At 33.6% G+C, this 19624-nt stretch overlaps 1 protein-coding gene across 1 annotated transcript; it reads right to left on the bottom strand.

Moving 5' to 3' along the window:
* Positions 1-216: 216 nt before the first annotated feature.
* LOC137926137 (uncharacterized) lies at positions 217-15875 on the bottom strand. The gene is made up of 11 exons (XM_068769666.1): positions 15207-15875; positions 13805-14024; positions 13364-13541; positions 10449-11357; positions 8755-8917; positions 7142-7294; positions 5547-6024; positions 4556-4688; positions 3677-3798; positions 3080-3204; positions 217-341 (listed from the first exon to the last, which is right to left on the bottom strand). Exons 1-11 carry the CDS (start codon positions 15873-15875, stop codon positions 237-239), a joined length of 3255 nt encoding a protein of 1084 aa, XP_068625767.1. The 3' UTR covers positions 217-236.
* Between the last annotated feature and the right edge of the window lie 3749 nt (positions 15876-19624).

The following is a 19624-nucleotide window of genomic DNA, read 5'->3' as shown; positions in this document are numbered from 1 at the left end:
ACTCTTAAAACACCTACTAATAGATAAGTGATAATGAATTTATAAATATTATCGTTTTTTTAATAGACTTATACAAAAAAATAAGTGTATTTTAAAACTTCATTCAAACAGAGTTAAAATTCCCACCAAAATACGTCAAAAAATGGTGGTAAATTTGACGTTTAATATTTGGAATTTTTCGGTGTATATGATTGATGATTTTTAGTTAACCTACTAATAGATAGGTGATATTTAATTTATAAAAGTGATATGTACTTCTGGAATAACTCTAAACTATTTTTCTCCTGCTTGTCGTTAGATAATCTGTGGACTTGTACTTCGTTCTGTGACGTCACGAGAGCCTGTACAAATAAAAAATTTTAACTTATCCTATTATTTATTACCTTTATTTTTTAGAAATTGATATTACTGACACATGTAACGTACGAAACATAGTTTTATGTAGCTTATTTTCGCTCGTTTCTTCTGCCAGTTCTATTCCAGTGCTGCCATGTTAAATAATTTATCTTATAGAGTTAATATGGTAAGACCGTCGTAAATGTTTCAAATATAGAACGTCCACTACTGTATATAGCCCCCCCCCCCCCCCCCGTTAAATAAATAATGCCAAAAAATGGGATTCACACTTTGTAAGCGGCATGTAAATTTATCTGCTATGGATAGAAATAACTTAAATTTTGACTTGACTTCACCTACCAATGCTGATATTTAAACATTTGCGAGTGTTTTTCAAACTAACATATTCCATATTAAGTTTCATGCAAATTTCTATAGTTAGATTTATTGTTTATATCGATTTTTGTCGAGTTTTGAAAACCAGATAAGTTTTGGAAGTGTAAAAGATATTAATAATCTAAACAAAATCGAAGTGATCGCATCTAAGAGAAATATTTAGCTTACATTTATACATTTAGTATCCAAGTGTTTAAAAATACTCAAATACTTCAGATGTTAATAATGCATTTTCCTCACCACAGCATCCAAATATCCAACGAACGTGGAGGCGTCCAAATGTACAGTGCGTGAACCCATGTCTCCATCAGACAGTCGCCAGGCGCGAACATCACCATCTCCCACCACCGCCAGCAGGTCCAGGGGGTTGCTGTGACACCACATCATCCACCTGACAGCCATCTAGAGCAGAACGAACATCATCAACTAAAAATTGATACACAAAGTCTATATATACAGATTTTGTACTGCTAAAAGTTACTGGCCTGTAGCATTAAAACAAAAAAATGTAAATTAATGTAATATATCTCGTAGTCGAATATAAATCAAATGAATATATATTTAATAGAATATATAGAAAATAAATACGAAGAAAAAAATACAAAATCTAAAAAATATAGTGATATACAAATAAGACAAAAGAAAATAAAAAACGGAAAATATAGAACAGTGTTACTGGTGATGTATGAAGGAAGTAAAAAATAAAAAAGTAAGAAAGAAAATATGATGAAAGACAGACGTAAGAGAGCGAAAGAAAATGTGATATAAGAAGGAGATGAATTAAACAAAAGAAATAGCTAAAAAAAAATTAAATATGTAAAACAGAGTCCCTGTACTTTTTAAGATAAGGGTAGATGAGAGGCGCCTATATCAGGGAGCATCAAAAAAAAGCAATTACTTTATAAAAGGTGATGCAAAAGTAATGTCATAATGTGAACGCGATCATTTTTTACAAATGGCAACACAAAATCCATTTTTTATTGTCAACTAATTCTCTATATATCTATGTCATAACTGTCAAAGCGCAATGACATTTGGCGCCATTTTGTACAAAATTAAGCAGCATTCACATTATGACATTACTTTAGCGCCAACTGTTATGTATATATATGTGTGTGTGTATGTATATATAAGGTTATATATATATATATATATATATATATATATATATATATATATATATTAACAACTATTTATCTATATATTTATATCCTAACTTTTAAAGCGCAGTGACATTTGGCGCCATTTTGTATAAATTATGTCGCGTTCACACTATGACATTACGTTTGCGCCACCTGTTATATATATATGTATATATATCATTTATTGACTGCTAATTCTTTACATATCTACAACATAAATGAAAAACAAGGTGACATTTGCCGCCATTTTGTAAAGATTAAGTCGCGTTCACATTATGACATTACTTTTGCGCCACCTGTTAAAAGATGATTATAATTAGGTGTAAAAACTTTTTTTTCTTTTTCCGACATACGAGCAATATTAAACACATTTATCTTTATAAATTTTACACCTATATACAATCACCCTATATTATAGTGATTAACGGTATGACTATATAGTTATTTTACCTTCTTCTCCATTTGAAAAGAGAAGGAGTCGGAAGGCGAGACCGTTGACGTACTGCCCAAGTAGCGTCCTTTGTGATCTGCTTTGTATTTCTCAGACGTTACTGGAAGCTTGCTTCTGCAATCAAAAACATATCTTTAATCACACAACAAAAAGAACAAACAAACGAAACTTACTGCTTTGTTTCTTATCAGTAATATTAATAACATCTAGGGATTCTTTCTTAGTCCAGTAAATCTTAGAGATGACAATATGAAGTTAAAAGTAGAAGTGTGTTTATTGACTATGCAATAGGTTTCAAGTTATTTTAGCCATTTTGGTTTTAGCTTCATTGTTTTTGACCTCGCGGAAACAGAAGGTCCGTGAGTCAAAAAGCTATTCTGGAAGAAAAAACCCCAGTTAAATCGAAGACATCTAATGGATTCAGGCGTTACTTTACGGATGTCCATCCTAAGTAAGAAAAGGACTAATATATAGCTACTTCCGCACATGCAGTAGTAGTCGTGCAATAAAGTGCTGCTACATAGCGGAAGTAGCTATATATTAGTCCTTTTCTTACTTAAATCGAAGACGTTTGCAAAAAGAGGAACTACATCCGTGTAGGTGTATAGTGTAAGTTTGCGAAGCGAGGACTACTAGGCGGTCAGGTGATGCAGACCATTTTTTTATACTCGTGGGTAAATTCAACGCTATTTGTTAAAACTACGCAGTTACAACGGTGGCCCAGTGTCTCGACTCTTTACTTGCGGCGAATCACCCGGACTCCGTCGCCAAGGCCATGATAAGTGAGTTGAAGAAAGGCGCGGTATAACACCCTCTGATATCCAGGTCTCTTGCGGATGAGGAGTTCAGACGTTCTCTCTCTCTCTCTCTCGGCAGCCTCTGTCGACATCACTTTTTCGCAGATTATACCGGCGCTTCATGACTGCTCGTTCTGTACCATCGCCTTAACAAAGCCTGATAATGAGAGGTCATTCGCCACAGTATCGATGACTTCCTGGCGCAGCTTTTCACAAGCTGTACACTCCTCAAGCGTCTGCTGTACAATGGCTGAGCACAGAGTGTTTGGCACTAATCGGTGTAACATAACTCCTGAAGATGCCCCGTGGAGGAGTGAAACACGTGTTGAGTAATTTGACGGTGGCGGTTGTGTGATTCGCATTGTTTGCCGCATACGCATTTATCAGCGGGCTGGCGGGCGGTGCACTTTATTGCACGACTACCACTGCATGTGCGGAAGTGGCTAAATATTGGTCCTTATCTTACTTAGGATGGAATTCCGCGGGGTAACGCCTGATTCCATTAAATACAGTGGCATATCGTTGACGGAACCCTGCCTATGCGACACAGGTACTTGCTAAAGCATCAAAGAAAGCACCTGCATCATCCGGAATGTTAGAGTTCCGTATCGCCTGTTTGTCCAGTTCTCTAGGTTCTGATGAAAAACCAGGATATGCAGACCACATCTGACCCTTGCTTGAAGGCGCCGGTATTATCAGTACAAGTGCAATGCATGAGATGTATATTGATCAAGTTAAGTCCTTATTTATATCAATTCTTAAAAGTTAAATTCAATTTATTTTCTTTCAAGTAGGCATTTACACATTTATAAATCGACGATTATCTTAAATAACAAACAGACTGAAATTCAACAGTTTTATATATACATAAAAAAGTAACATATAGTTCCACGCATTTCGATCAACTAAACACTCTTGAATGCTATAATATACTTTTAATTTTTAGTTCTAAAATCAAGAAAAGGAAGGTCTAAGACAAAGTTCTCCAAACTTTTTCGTGTCGTAGACCCCTTGCCATGTTTTTCCGTGTTGGGTAGACCCCCTACTTACCCGATATTGATTTCCTGTAAATTTCTAACTGTAGTGAAGTTTAGTATTAAAAACTTAAAGTAAAAACACATGTTATTAATTGAATTTAAATTAAAACTACTCAAAATAAAATTTTGTATCTGTTATGTAAAATATACGTAACATATGCTGTGTTGATATTATAAGATAGTATGATGTAAGTAAATAGGTACTATCAGTGTATGTGTTGAGATCCACTATTGTGGACCTCCATTTTCATTTCATGGACCCCTAAATTTTATTTCGCTGACGTAGACCCCTTGCAGGTTGTCATAGACCCCTAGGGGTCGACATAGACCACTTTGGGAATCACTGGTCTAAGATATCTTATGGAGGTTTAATATGCGAACAGTAAAATTACTTACCCACAATCCAGCGTAAGCAGGACCCTAGAGTCATAAATGGAGCAAATATTAAGGGTCCCAGACTCGGTGGCCGCTAGCACGTACGGCAAACAGTTTTTCGTTATTTCCAAACCAACTATAGATGACGCGTCGTCTGTTAAAAAATAAATAAATTTTATTTCTCTTATATATATTTACGTTTACATTTTACAAATGCAAATCTATTTCCCACAAACGAAACTTAATATTAATCGCGTAGACATTAACACAATTTTTAAATATATAATTTTTATTGCACATCGACCTTTAGAAAGAGACAATCGGCTAATTTCGGCTTCGTAGAGCGTTATCTCTGTCGCACGAAATACAAAGAGTCCGGTATCTATTAGGAGCTGTTACAACAAGTATCATTTGCTTCTTTTGATAATTATTTTTGGTGGCTTTAGGTTGGGGTAAATTTAAATTAAAAAAATATTCACATATCGCCGGGGACTGTAATAATATATAGTCTGGCAATGTATATTGTTATAATTAAAAATAAACAAAATATTATTTTTGAATTTGGAATCTGTCATTTAAATTTTCGCGCCAATACATAGTAAAATATTTCGTGACATTAAAACGGAGTAGGGTGACAAAGAAAACCGAGTCGCTGCGACTGCATTACATGCAGTAGGTATGGCGTAAAATGCAGTTTTTATAATCCTCCACACGCTTGATCTTAGTCAAATGTTTGTGTGCCTGGTTAAGGATAGGTGCAATGAAACCTCCTTTGTTTGTGACAGAAAAAGATCTGGCCGTCCACGTGGTGTTCAAACGAAAAAGGCGATCAAATTAAGGTAAATAGTTCAAAGAAATCTTGTCCGAAAGCAAAACATTTTATCTCGGTAAATGTGTACAAATATAATCGTAAATTCAAATTATTAAACAAATTTACATTCAATTGAATTTTTTTATATGTGTGAAAGAGAGAAAATATGGATAAATGTGCGACAAGTGTAGTATAACTTACTGACAACACAAATTCTGTTGACTTCGAAAACGCCTGCCCGTTTTTTGCAGCAAAGTATTTCGCCGAGATTTTTTGCTATTATATAATTATCTGAATATTCCAATCGCATGACTCTTAAATCGTTACAAACTATACCATTTTCCCAGATATTTTCAGAATGAACTGGCAACATTTTTATATTATTCGCACTGGCAACACGGGTTTTCATGTCAGATGATTTTACGCGCGAATTTTGTCTCGATTTGCCCGCTTTTCGTCTATTTGTGATTCTCGTTTTAGCGGCATTCAAATTGAATTTCTCACATCGATCCGTTGCATTCTTTATATGGTTGTCCAAATAATCCGTTAAATGTATCGTTTGAAATTTTTCCATTGCGAGTTTAGACCAGAAAGCTTTTCCGATGTCGCTGCGTGTTTTATCCTTTTGTTGTATTATTGACCATAAGGTCAATATACCGATCCTTTGTAATGAACACATCTGAGAAATATAAGATGAACGATAGTAGTTCCATTCATTAAATATGAAAGATTGCTAAGACTAGATATACTAAACTAGAATAAATAGCTTTATGAATGACAAGCGCCATCCCCTGCGTACCATAATACTACACACCCATCACTAACCTGTCAACCCTGGTGATGAAGGTATAACCTCCTCGAAGATATCTTTGGGTAATACCTATGCCCTGCAGTGGGCATCTATGGGCTGAAATGGCGACGATATAATTTAATGTACACCAATACCTCGCTATGCGTCGTTTCGTTTTGCGTTTTTTTCGAAGTTGCGTCGCTGCTTAATTAGTACTAATTTTCACTGTGCGTCGTTAGATTTTTGAATTTGCATCGCTTTGAGTTAGTGTTTAAATGTTTTAAAATTTTTTCTTTTCTTTTTGTAAGATTTTTTTTTAATTATGTATATCTGTTTGTTTTATCTGTTCACACATCTGACAATAAACTAGCTATAAATTAAACCCTTTAAAGATTTTAACAAGAATATCGAATTCTAATAAGATGATTAAAATAAAATATGTTACATTTATTCACGATTTATTTTGGAATCTGAAATGTCAATAGCTACTGACAGAAAGCAAGGACAAATGTAATACTGCTATCACAAAGTAAAGTAAATATGTTTGTAAAATGAAAATTCCTCATTTATTCTTTCAAATCAATTTCATCATCGCTAAAGTAATCACCGTTAGATGTAATTCAATTTGCGAACGTTTTTTCCCTCCAAGCAGTCGGAATAGTATTTTTTTAATTTTTTGGGTAAACAGACGCTTGGCAAATGTTACGTAAGAAAAAAATCACCTGTCATTATACAACTACCATCGTGAGTGATTTAACGGTAGTAGTTGTATATCGCATTGTTTGCCGCATGTGCATTTATCAGCGGGCTGGCGGGCAGTGCACTTTATTGCACGACTACCGCTGCATAGCGGAAGTAGCTATATATTAGTGCTCTTCTGACTTACTTTTTGATATCACAGCAGTATACCATATTTACAATTTTAAATCATTATTTTTATTAATCAATCCATATGTAATAGAGGTGTATAAAATAATAATATCAATAAAATTAGCATGAAATATACCTGAGCGATAACTCTCCGGCCGCCATCTTGACTTGCATTGGCACGGGAATCCCCCGTAAACTCCAAGCCCGTTATGCAATCGTACACGTCTCCATTTGCAACGCTAATCCCACTGCTGGTGTACGCACTCGAATGCATCGGACAATGCTCCGTCTAGAGTTAAAAAAAAGGTTTAGTTTGAGACCTGCGCGCTACAACACTACAGTATCCAGCGATAAATATTGCACATCGCTTCGGAAAGAGACAATCGGCTAATTTCGGCTTCGTAGAGCGTTATCTCTGTCGCACGAAATACAAACAGTTCGATATATATTAGGAGCTGTTACAACAAATATCATTTGCTTTTTTTGATAATTATTTTTATCCTTTGTATAAAATACACCAATTTTTAAACGGTTTTATTTAGTTCGACCCGTACGGAATTAATTTGTTTATTTATTTGGGTCAAAATTAGAAATTGAAATTTAAATACAATATTAATTTAGATGACAATACAATATAATAAAATCAATAACATTATAAATCTAAGATGGTCGCCGATACAAAATGGCGTATTACGTATTTTTCCTTAACCCCCTCAATATGGGTATCAAATGAAAGGGCTACACTAGTAAAACACGATGATTATATCGAAATTTAAAATTCAAGATGGACGCCGTTTCAATATGGCGGACTAGGTACATATTTTTCCACAACCACCACAATATGGGTATCAAAAAACCGCTTAACTTAAAAGTTTTTAAATGTATTTATTCTATAAGTGGTGGCTTTAGGTTGGGATTCATTTTAATACAAACATGCAATAGCTGCCCGTCTCTCGCTTTTACTTGTAAATTGCTACATAAGTCCATCTCTTTCTAACTCTGAGCCGTCACTCGACACGCAAATTGAGTCTTAATTATAAAGGCATAGAGATACAATTGCAACGCGCTGGAGAGTGATTATATCTTTTGCAAAGATATATATCTTTCTTTTCTCTAGCTCGCGAGCTACCCATCACAACGAAACTCATACGAAGTTCCTCTGTCCCCCACTAGATGGCGTTAGTTGTATCGTTGCCGTTTAGTTAAACAACTTAAACAAATATAGATTTTTACATTAATAAGGACATTTAGCTGAATTAGTGATTCATGTTCATCTTATCTTTGTTTTTACACACTAATAGTACTATATAAATCACCATAGTGTTTCAAATTGGTAATAGTATATCTCCTCACGCCGTTACCCACCCCTTATAGTTCTGTTGCTCACGGCACAGTAAAGCTACCGGTTCAACCAACAGCAAAAATGATAGTACAACAACTGTCAATAAATATTGCACATCGACCTTTGGAAAGAGACAATCGGCTAATTTCGACTTTGTAGACCGTTATCTCTGTCGCACGAAATACAAAACGTCACACAGGTAGTGTGGGACAGAGATAACGCTATACAAAGCCTAGTCGAAACCTCTGGCGAATCAAATATCCATTTTTACCAAGAATAAAACATGTATGTAAAATTTCAGTTTTAAATCATTTAAGAGAATTGTATCGAATTAAATGTATGTAATTATATATTGGTTATACAAGATTCATTGGTTTCAAATATAAAAAAACAAATTCAACATATACCTTCTCGAAACCCATGTGGCTATTCTTCAAATTCCACTCCCTGTCTAGTTCGGTTTGCGTCAAACGTTCCGTGACAAATTCTACCAAATTGGTAGGTTTCTCATTTATGGTATCATCTTGTATCCACGTCGCTTCTTCAGATAAATCCCACAGATGTATCGTTCTGTAAACAAATATATATATATATATATATATAATCTCTTTAATACGTTTTCATTTCATCATCGTTTAAATCAGAGTTCCCCAAACTTTTTTGTGTCGTAGACCCCTTGCCATATTTTTCCGTGATGGGTAGACCCCCTACTTACCTGATATCGATTTCCTGTAAATTTCTAACTGTAATGAAGTTTAGTGTTTAAAACTTAAAGTAAAAACACATGTTATGTTATTAAAATGTATTGCGACCACAAAGCGAATACCAACATCCTACAACTTACACAATTTTATAAAGATATATAATAATTCTTTTACTTCATAGGTACTTTTATAAATAACGTAAATGTTTTGATATTATAAGATAGTATGATGTAAGTAAATAGGTAATATCAGTGTATGTGTTGAGATCCACTATCGTGGACCACCATTTTCATTTTATGGATCCCCAAGTTTTTTTTCGCTGACGTAGACCCCTTGTAGGTTGTCAGAGACCCTTATGGGTCGATATAGACCACTTTGGGAATCACTGGTTTAAATCATAAGACGTCAACTGTTGAATATAGTCTCCACAACCTCAGAGATTTCCAATAGTAACAGTAAAAATCAGCCAGCACCAAGTGACTTTCAAAGACAAGATCGTCTGTCCAGCTTATAGGTGGACATCGTACACTGCTTGCCAGTTCGTGGTCTCCATTCCAGGACCTTGAAGTCCTAGTGGAGAAGAACTAAACCCTTTGAAGATTGAACCACCGAAATAATGTTACAAAGCACTATTCACAGAACCCTATAAACAATAAACACGGGACCCTAGAATCAAGGACTATCGTAAACACGCGTAACCTTGAAGTTATTTATAGATTTTTGTGTACGGTTCTCGGAAATTCTCACCGAGTACTATCTCGAACTTACTAGAACCTTATCCGTAGTATAAATAGGTGTACTTCCCATGTCGACAGTTCAGTGTTGTTTTTCGAGTTATAAAATTAAGATCTACGATCAGTGATACAAAGTGAGTATTCGGCAAGTTATTTGTACAGTGATTTCTTGAGCGATTTGGAAGCGAAGTTTGGACTAAGCGAAAGTATACTTTGTGTTAAAGTAGGGTGACCATCTGATTTGTGAATAAAGGACTCCTTGTGAACCAGTGGTGTTTCATTTCAAGTCACAACCCACAGTACGTAAGAATATGTTTTTATTTCAAGTTTATTTGTATAAGTTTTAAATGTATATGTATGTACACAATTTAAATATCAATACATTTTAATTTAATAATGGGTAAATTAATATGTTGATGTTGGTATGAAATGAATACGAAATGAAACACCATTTCGTGTACCAACAGTACGTAACAATACCATAAAACTCAAATTAAACCATGCCCAAGACATTTGTATGCATTTGTAATGTTATCTCTTATATATAATAAGACGTTAACAACAATTTTTAAAAGGGCTCAACTGTTTAAACAAAAGACTGCTTGGCTTACAAAATACTTAATAATAGAATAAAGAATATTCTAGAAGATTCTAGGATCTTACCCGTCGTTCAAAGCAGCAATAACAATGCCATCGTATCCGCCTCTAAACCTACCAATGGTGACATCATCTGTAGCTACCAATATCCTTAAAGATTCCTGAAGAGCATTCATATCCCATAAACATAAAAAGCATTTGATCAAAACACTCGATTTCTCATGAACTGTTACAATTAAATTGCATTTACTCTCCGAGAATATTACATTAGTAACTTTTAAATTTCGCACCAATGACGTTTTGATATTTTTAGTAGGAATGGTTACATAGCCTTTGCTGAAAGGGAATTTAGTGTTCTTTTTTAAATCGCACATATCGGTGTTGCCAGAGTTTATGCTTAGAATACTGCTGATTCTATTTTCAACTTTTTTTAAAAACTTTTTTAATCTGTTAACATTGAATTGTGATTGTTTTAATTTAGTCTCGTATGCCTCCTTTGGTAATATTTTATCACATCCTACGCCATCTTTCTGTTCTAAGTATATCCTTAAAGGATTATTATTGTATTCTTCATCATTATTTTCAATGTGATCAACTCCTTGATCGACTAACACTGTGAATCTCTTCAGGAAATCATCATCTATTTTGCGGACAATTTCGTGGTTAATATGAACATCATGGTTAGAGAAATCCACAGGGAATTGGGTCCATTTATTTGCATTAATTATATCATCAGTTTGAATTTCGACACTAACGCCATCTTCGAAAGTCTGCACCGATACTTGAGTGTAATTACTTCTGCCGAATGTTGCCATATACAAGTCGTACGGTATCGGATTCATTTCAAACAGCATATACGTCATCTCGTGCAATGTTACCATACTCAAAATTTCTCTAGCTCTATTCTCTAACTGTTGGAATATGCGACGTTTCCTTCTGTTTCTCTTAGACACTGTAAAATCTATAAATAGTGGCCTGAAAAAATGTACACACGTTTTATTATATACTGCTACTTGAAAATACAAGTGATCAATTGTTTCTTGGTGTTATTCTTCCAGAACTCCTTTATAATAGCATCCGTATCTTAACCCTTTCATTACCGCAGTACGTTCCGCCGAAGTGACGCTATTGAACATAGCAGCGCGTCGCAAACTGTGCACATTGCATGGCGGTAGGCTGATATTCGAATTTTCTCATTTGTGTTATATATTTAAATATTTTACTGGTATATTAATTAAAAATATAATTTAGTATATTTCTTAGTAATTTATTTGGCTGTGATAAATCTTAAAACAGAGATCTAAATATAAGTATATTACAAGATGGATGCCGACCAACTCCGGCGCTGGTAACGAAAGGGTTAAATCTACGAGAGTGCCAAACACACCCTGATTTGAGAAGACCTTATAACAAACTTAAACGGATTTTCTGTGATCACTTTTACAAAATTCAAAATACAGTGGTAGAGTCAATTGATTTCGACACAATATATTTTTTATCGATTATTAAACGGTTTTATTTCGTTCGACCCGTACGGAATTTATTTATTTGGGTCAAAATTAGAAATTGAAATTTAAGCACATTCCCGCTGTCAGATTGATCTGAAATTTGGTACACACATTTAATTTAGATGACAATACAATATAATAAAATCAATAACATTATAAATCTAAGATGGCCGCCGTTACAAAATGGCGGATTACATATTTTTCCTTAACCCCGTCAATATGGGTATCAATTGAAAGGGCTACACTAGTAAAACACGATGATTATGTCAAAATTTAAAATTCAAGATCGACGCCGTTCCAATATGGCGGACTAGGTACATATTTTTCCACAACCACCACAATATGGGTATCAAAAAACCGTTTAACTTAAAAGTTTTTTAAATGTATTTCTAGATAAAGCATTTGACCTCTGTTTCGCCTGATTTTAAGCGAAGATTAAGTTTACAATGTTACATGCTTTCCTAGAAGATACCTATTTAGTCTCAACTTGAAGGCTTCCAAGTTATATCTAGCAGGAAACAGCGACATCGGTAGGTTGTGTCATACCTTGGCTGTTCACTATAAAAGTGGTATCAAAAACTGAGGGTTGAAGGGATTTCAATAGTGTTTAGATGTCCTGAATCCACGGAGATAAAAAAATCTTTCTAAAAGGATGTTTTTTTATATATATGTAGAGATATATAAGAGAAATTACACAGATACAGATGTATCATAGTACACCAATAACTCGCTTTGCGTCGTTTCCTTTTGCGTGTTTTTTTGGAAGTTGCGTCGCTGCTTAATTAGTACTAATTTTACACTGTGCGTCGTTTGATTTTTGAGGTTGCGTTGTTTTGGGTTCGAGTCTTTAATTTTTTTTTCTTTTTTTTCTAAAAGATGGCAACACTTTTGTTTCTAATTGCGCCATGCCATCAAAACTCGGGGATTCTCTGTCTAACTAAAAATCAACGCAACTTGAATACAGTTTTATTTTCACTTTGTTTTGCTAATTTTAGAGTTCAGTTTCAATAACGTAGTGTGTTGTGCTTTTTTTTAAAAGAGAATAATAAATTTATATAAATTTTTACGTGTTTAATTTTATTTTTTACGTTTTTAATTTATTGGCAGAGTTACATTATTTTTGTTTTTTAAATGTTGACTTTGTTCAATTTTCATTTTAAAAAGTAGTATTTTCGTAACCCTGGAACCTATCTTTGATCTTTACATGGTTTGCTATAGAAAATCTTAATTCACTTTGCGGCGTTTCAATTTGCGTCGTGTTTTTTTGAAACGTAACCTCAACGCAAAGTGAGGTATTGGTGTACACAGTTGCAAATAAAACTTGTTTCCCTACTTACGGCCCACGCCCCACAGGAGGGCAATTTGATTGTTAAGTGGGCAATTCGAAAGTAAACTTTATGCGAGTTTAACTGTTTCGATTTAATATAAAAAATATATTACATAGGGAGTTGCAAGAATTTCAGTATCAAATACCTGTCTAACACATCAACATGCACCTTCATACTTGATACGCCACTTGAGGTGGACATCTCCTGGAACCCTTCATCAGTCAATGATGTCTTCTTATCACCTTCCTCTGTGCCTTCCAGAATGAAATCCAGAGGCTTCCCTTTCTGAGCTGATCGCTGAGGATCACGAAGATCATAGCTTCCTATGTAAATACAGAATAATTTGTTGAAATCAATAGTTGATATAATATAGTAAAAAAGTAGTTTTTAAATTTAAAATTACTACATATTAAAATTAATTATTGTTTTCCCTGTAGACTTTATACTGAATAAACAAATGTAACTGATTTGGTAATAATTACTATATTGTTAATTTTAAATATATATAGAAGGTATAAGACTTTTAAGAGATGTGTGAACAGATAAAATAAAGAGATATACAGATTATAATTAAAAAAGATCATACCCGAATCAAGCATTTTCTCTTCATTCTCTTTTACGCTTCTCTCTTCTATTTTATTCGAAACTGTTACACTTTCAAGTTCTACGTTTTCTTCTGTCGACTTCTCTTGATCCGTGCTCGTTCCACTTTGACATTCGCTTTGGTAAGAGTCGAAGTCCGATTCGTAGCTTTCGAAATCGTCTTCATAGCTCAAATCTTCCTCGCTTGATTTCTCCTTTTCATTCTAGAAATTAAATTAGAAATCAAAACTGTGATATTTGTCAAGACATCAACATACTTCAGAACGCTGTTTTAATTACGCGTTTATTGGGTATAGGTGTATAGAACCCGGCGATAAATATTGCACATCGACCATTGGAAAGAGACAATCGGCTAATTTCGGCTTCGTAGAGCGTTATCTCTGTCGCACGAAATACAACGACTGACAAAACGTCACATAAATAGTGTGTGACAGAGATAGTGCTATACAAAGCTGAAATTAGCCGATTGTCTCTTTCCAAAGGTCGAAGTGTAATATTTATCGCCGGGCATTGTAAAAGTCTTAAAGTAGGTAAATAGCCCATTTGTCAGCAAAAAAACAATTGCACTTATTTCCAATTATCCTATATAAAGTGATCACTCTAAAATATGTTACATTAGTTATTTTTTCACATTAAATGCTAGAGGTAAATAAGTTTTAGCAGTACAAACTCTGCAGGTTCAGATAGTAAGCAATAATTAGTTTTGAAATCCTAATTTTAAAATTCATTTTCTTATTATATTATCATTACATCATTAATTGATTATTTAAACCATTGATTGTTATTGTACCATAAATAAATACAGTACCCGATTATAAATATTGCACATCGACTTATAGAAAGAGACAATCGGCTAATTTCGGCTTCGTAGAGCACTATCTCTATCCCACACTACATATGTGACGTTTTGTCAGTCGTATTTCGTGCGACAAAGATAACGCTCTACGAAGCCGAAATAACCCGATTGTCTCTTTCCAAAGGTCGATGGTACTGTAAACCATAAGCGAGATTTACAATCAACCCTTTAAAATAATAGATTAATTTATCTGAATATAAACTCGTATAAACAATAAGACTGTATAAAAGAAATTTTCATCTAATGAAAGAAAAAAATTCTTGAAATTTAGTAGGAATATTCCTGATACCAATGCTAAGTTCGCTGCGTGATCGATTTAGAAATGAGGAAGATGCTAAGAAGAACCATGATCACCAGTGTTGGTCGTCTGAATTGGCACTTGGCACGAGCTGGTGAACAGGCCTTCCACTAGATGGACAAACAACGTATTTAAAGTCGCAGGAAGTAGATCCGGCTCAGGATTAATCATCGAACAAGTTGAAAATAAGTTAATTTAAGATAGGTTCTAGATATTATCATTAAATACAACCTTCGTATCATCTTGTAAATCGACGAAAAACGATTTCGGTGTAGCGCTTAGTTGTTTTGATAAATTCTTCATCTGTACATTATTGTGAACAGCTTCCGGTGTGAACACCTTCACTTCGTCTTCATCCAGGGTTCTTGTCTTTGAACGTTGTCTTAAAAACATATCAGATTTACTTGATCCTTCTATTGAATGTGTCGTTGTGAGTTGTGTTAAATTTTTTATTTTATTATCAATATTTTTCTCACTGACATTTGCGTTCAATTTTCTATTCTCCATTTGTGAATTTAATTTGACATTGCTTGATGATCTAGCTTTTGAAACGTGACTACTTCTAGACAGTTGCGTTTTAACATCTTGTCTTCTGTCTGTTTTGGTCGAACTGACAGAACTAACGCTGGTAGAAGACTGACTGGTAGATTTCAAATAACTCTTCATTGGTGATACATTACTCCTTGTGTTCGATGATACAGGAGTCTTTTTTGGTGCTTGAGGCGTAATGGATTTCTTCAAGCCGTAAATATCAGCGGTGCTGGACTTTTGCATGTAGTTTCTTGGTGTGGTGACCATCCTCTTTGGTTGCTCTTCGTCTGTTCTTCGAGAAGTTATGCTTTGATCGGTTTTTGTTTTATCGCGATCGACTTTCCTTCTAGATGCAGTATGTCCTTGCATCCTGGAACTTTCTGCAATGAACAGATTTCGAACTACATATATATATATATATATATATATTAGTTTAAAATACAAATTACAGTTAATAATCTCTGTCTGTGGGCACACACGCGTTCGCGAATATTTACGTACACGCAGCTTAACCTAGTTTTTATCAACTTTGATTTGTTAAATAATTATAATTATAAACATTAGATTTGAACGGTAAAAAATAACTTGTCGCGTTTTTAATAAATCAGGAATCCCAAAATTTTTCTTTAATCGCATTTTCCTGACAAGATGGCATGTCATAAAACAAAATGGCGCCTATATATTATACTTAAACGTAAATAAACAGTAATATGTTTCGAATTTTCATATAAAATACGTAGTAACTTTTTACAAAACTATTTTATGTTTATGTTTGAAAACAGTGGTAATCCTATATAATTAATATAGAAAGTGATTTATATAATATTGTATACCGAGAATTGAACCCTATGATCGCAAGACTTAGTTCTTTATTATATATATGGGATTGCCATTGCTCACAAAGAAGTATTTAGAGGATGGGCAGCAGCATTCTCCGCGTGCCATACCATCAAACTGCGATCGCCAACCCGCTTGCCAAGCGTGGCGATTATGATATATCTATTCATAGATATCTTTAGAACAGGCATTTGCCTTACAGTGGGCTTCTATGGCCTGAAAGGTCAAAATAAAATTTAAATTTAAAAATCCTGTGTATGTAAAGTTGTTTTAAAAACATTTTTGTTCGAAATTACTTTTGAAAAAATTCTAGATATTTTTTTTTATATATAGTTATTTTATTGCTTATAATGTTTATACAGGGTGTTACATTAAAACCATGCTATTGATACAAACCAGAAGTTCCACAGTAATCACGACTACCAAAAAGAATTTCACATATCAAAAAAAAACTAATGAATTAGAGAATATGTATGTATTATGTACTAGCTAATGAAAGACGTTTTGACAATTTAATTAAAAACATATAAATCTATATAACGTAATGGTATTAAAACACAAGAATATATATTAAATTTACATATAAATTTAAACATATAAAAGTAAATTAAAAATTATATTTACTTTATAAAATAAAACAGCTTACCAATTGAATCAAAAACGACACTGTTCACAAATATATATCTTATATATTTTATTAAATAAATCAATCACTTCTAGTATATTAATAATATTAAATATAATATATGCTTACATTAATAATTTAAACACAATATAATATAGTATTTCGAATAAATATTACATTAACATATAGGTTAGAACTATGCATACCAAGTTGCTATGGTTACAAATACTACAAACTTTTTAGTTATAAATTACATAAGTATAATAAAATTGTTTTAAATTAAATGTAATAGATTTTAAAAATTACTGCAATATTTTTTTAACAATTATTATAATTATTAACAAAAATATATTGAAGTTTTATTGAATTTTTTTTTAGTTATGGCTGTATGATCGTTTACCTTTGCCTTTTAAGGTTCATTTAAGAATGCTTCATATTCCTGGCGAGTATGACTACAATACTTTGTTTGAAAACATTCTTGTGCGTTCGAATTCCATTTGAAGGATGATTTGAATTAGAATGCCGATAGCAATGCTACTGGCTTTGCATTTGGGCTAATTTTTAGTTACAAATAAAATCATGTCAGCCGATAAATGTCCACTTCAAGGCATATGCTTCTCCCAGAATCCCACGAAACCAGCGTTGCGGTACCTAGCGGCTTCCCACGCCTTTGGCTGGGACGTTAGTCTACCTAGTGGTCGTCATTCAGGAACCTTTTTGTTTCTTTTGCCATCAGTTCCACAAACGATTTTATTTATTTTATTTAATTTTTTTTTTGTACACGTTAAGATACATTTAATAAGTTTTACAATAATATACAAAAAGGTACAATGGGCGGTCTTATCACACAAGGCAATCTCTTACAGACAACCATAGTAAGGAAAAGGTAAAAGTACTAATAATGGGTAGTTTACGTGTACAAAAAATACATATTCACAAAGAAACGAACAACTTACTTAGACATAATAACAAACATACATAGACATACATACTTAAAAATACATACATATGTATATAACATATATACTTATAATAAATAAGGTTTAATACAACGATGTGCTTCGCAAACAGTCAATTCAGACAAGAAACTTGGAGCTATGTATGTGGCCTTAGTTCTTGTACGGATCTCCTCATTTTAATACAAATAGATCACACCAGCGATGTCAAATGTATCATTTCTCGAAATTTTATTTAAACAAAGCCACTAAGTAATATTATTATCAAATAATACCTGTCAATGTTTTAATGTAACATTTTTGAAGTCCAGAAAAAAATAATATTCCGTTTCATTGTGGCAACATTATAGTTTGACAGTTGAGCATTTAAAAAATAAATACGTATTAAGGCCCCAGTTTTCGTATGGCTCCCGTTCCTCTGCTTTGTTTGGAGCAGATACGTTACAATATCGTTTTAATATTTTTTTTAGCTTTTATGTTCTCTGTTTTCTTTCTACTTACATTCTTCACAATTTCTTTAATTCATCACTTTCATCTTTTATTCACACATCACCTTATTTAATATAATATGGTTCTTATTACAACGTTTTATTTATTAACAATATTTAATTTATTAAACAAATTTTTACCCTAACGACAAATCATAAAATGTAACAGATGTCACACGTGATTTATGAAACTCCTGCATTCGGCGCTAGATGGCGCTGATGTTATTTTACACCACGCCACCATTATGTTACGTAACTTTGACATATATAGGTTTATATCAAATGCATTATAACACAGCTCTAGCCAATGCGAAAAGGCGACTCCAAGGAACATCCTGCAACTATTGAGGGTTCTCCAAATTCCCGCAGACTTCGCAAATGCAGTCGCCGTGCCCTGGTGCCGTCTCATCATGGACTAGACCCTTGCCAGGAACCTAAATCACTCGGACCTTTGTTCAGACCTTCATAAACCACATCCAAGTGGTCAAGTTGGGGATAGTAAGAAAATTAGTCTTAAACCATTACACCATACCTGAATGTCGTACGTACTATTGAATTTTTCAGCAATACACAGCTGTTCGAATGTAAAGAAAGTGGTACTGCTGATCTTCTATAAAAAGGCTTCTACACTGTGTACCTATTTCTCCCCCCCCCCCCTCGTCTTCTTTTGGAGGCCTCTCTTATATCAATCTTAATATCTTACTAAATCCTTTTTTATCTCATTCCTTTACCTTTCATACATCGCTTCTCTTCATTCACCATTCATTTCGGATTGATATTTTACAATATGTCTTTCTATATTTATTTAATATTTTACAATTCTTTAATTTCTAATTTTTCTTTTATATATAGCACAAGACGTCAGCACGGTGAACAGAAGACTTCGTTAAAGTCATCTGAATACAGGATGTTTCACATTGGACTTTTTGAAGAATTATAAGACCTATGATCTCTTGTTTACACACGTCTTCATAAAAGTTGTTATATGGATCAGTATAAAAGCCTTTCCCAAAGTGATCTATATCGACCCCTAGGGGTCTATGACAACAAATGAAAATGGGGGTCCACGATAGTGGATCTCAACACATACATTGATAGTACCTATTTACTTACATCATACTATCTTATAATATCAAAACATTCACATTATTTATAAAAGTACCTATGAAGTAAAAAAATTATTATATATGTTTATAAAATTGTGAAAGTTGT

Source organism: Battus philenor, unplaced genomic scaffold (genome assembly GCF_028537555.1).
Source record: "Battus philenor isolate CCGP_79_NKW_IND1 unplaced genomic scaffold, ilBatPhil1.0.hap1 SCAF_29, whole genome shotgun sequence".
NCBI classification, from domain to species: Eukaryota; Metazoa; Arthropoda; class Insecta; order Lepidoptera; family Papilionidae; genus Battus; species Battus philenor.
Note: the sequence above shows the minus strand (reverse complement) of the source record. Positions and strands in the feature narration are given on the sequence as shown.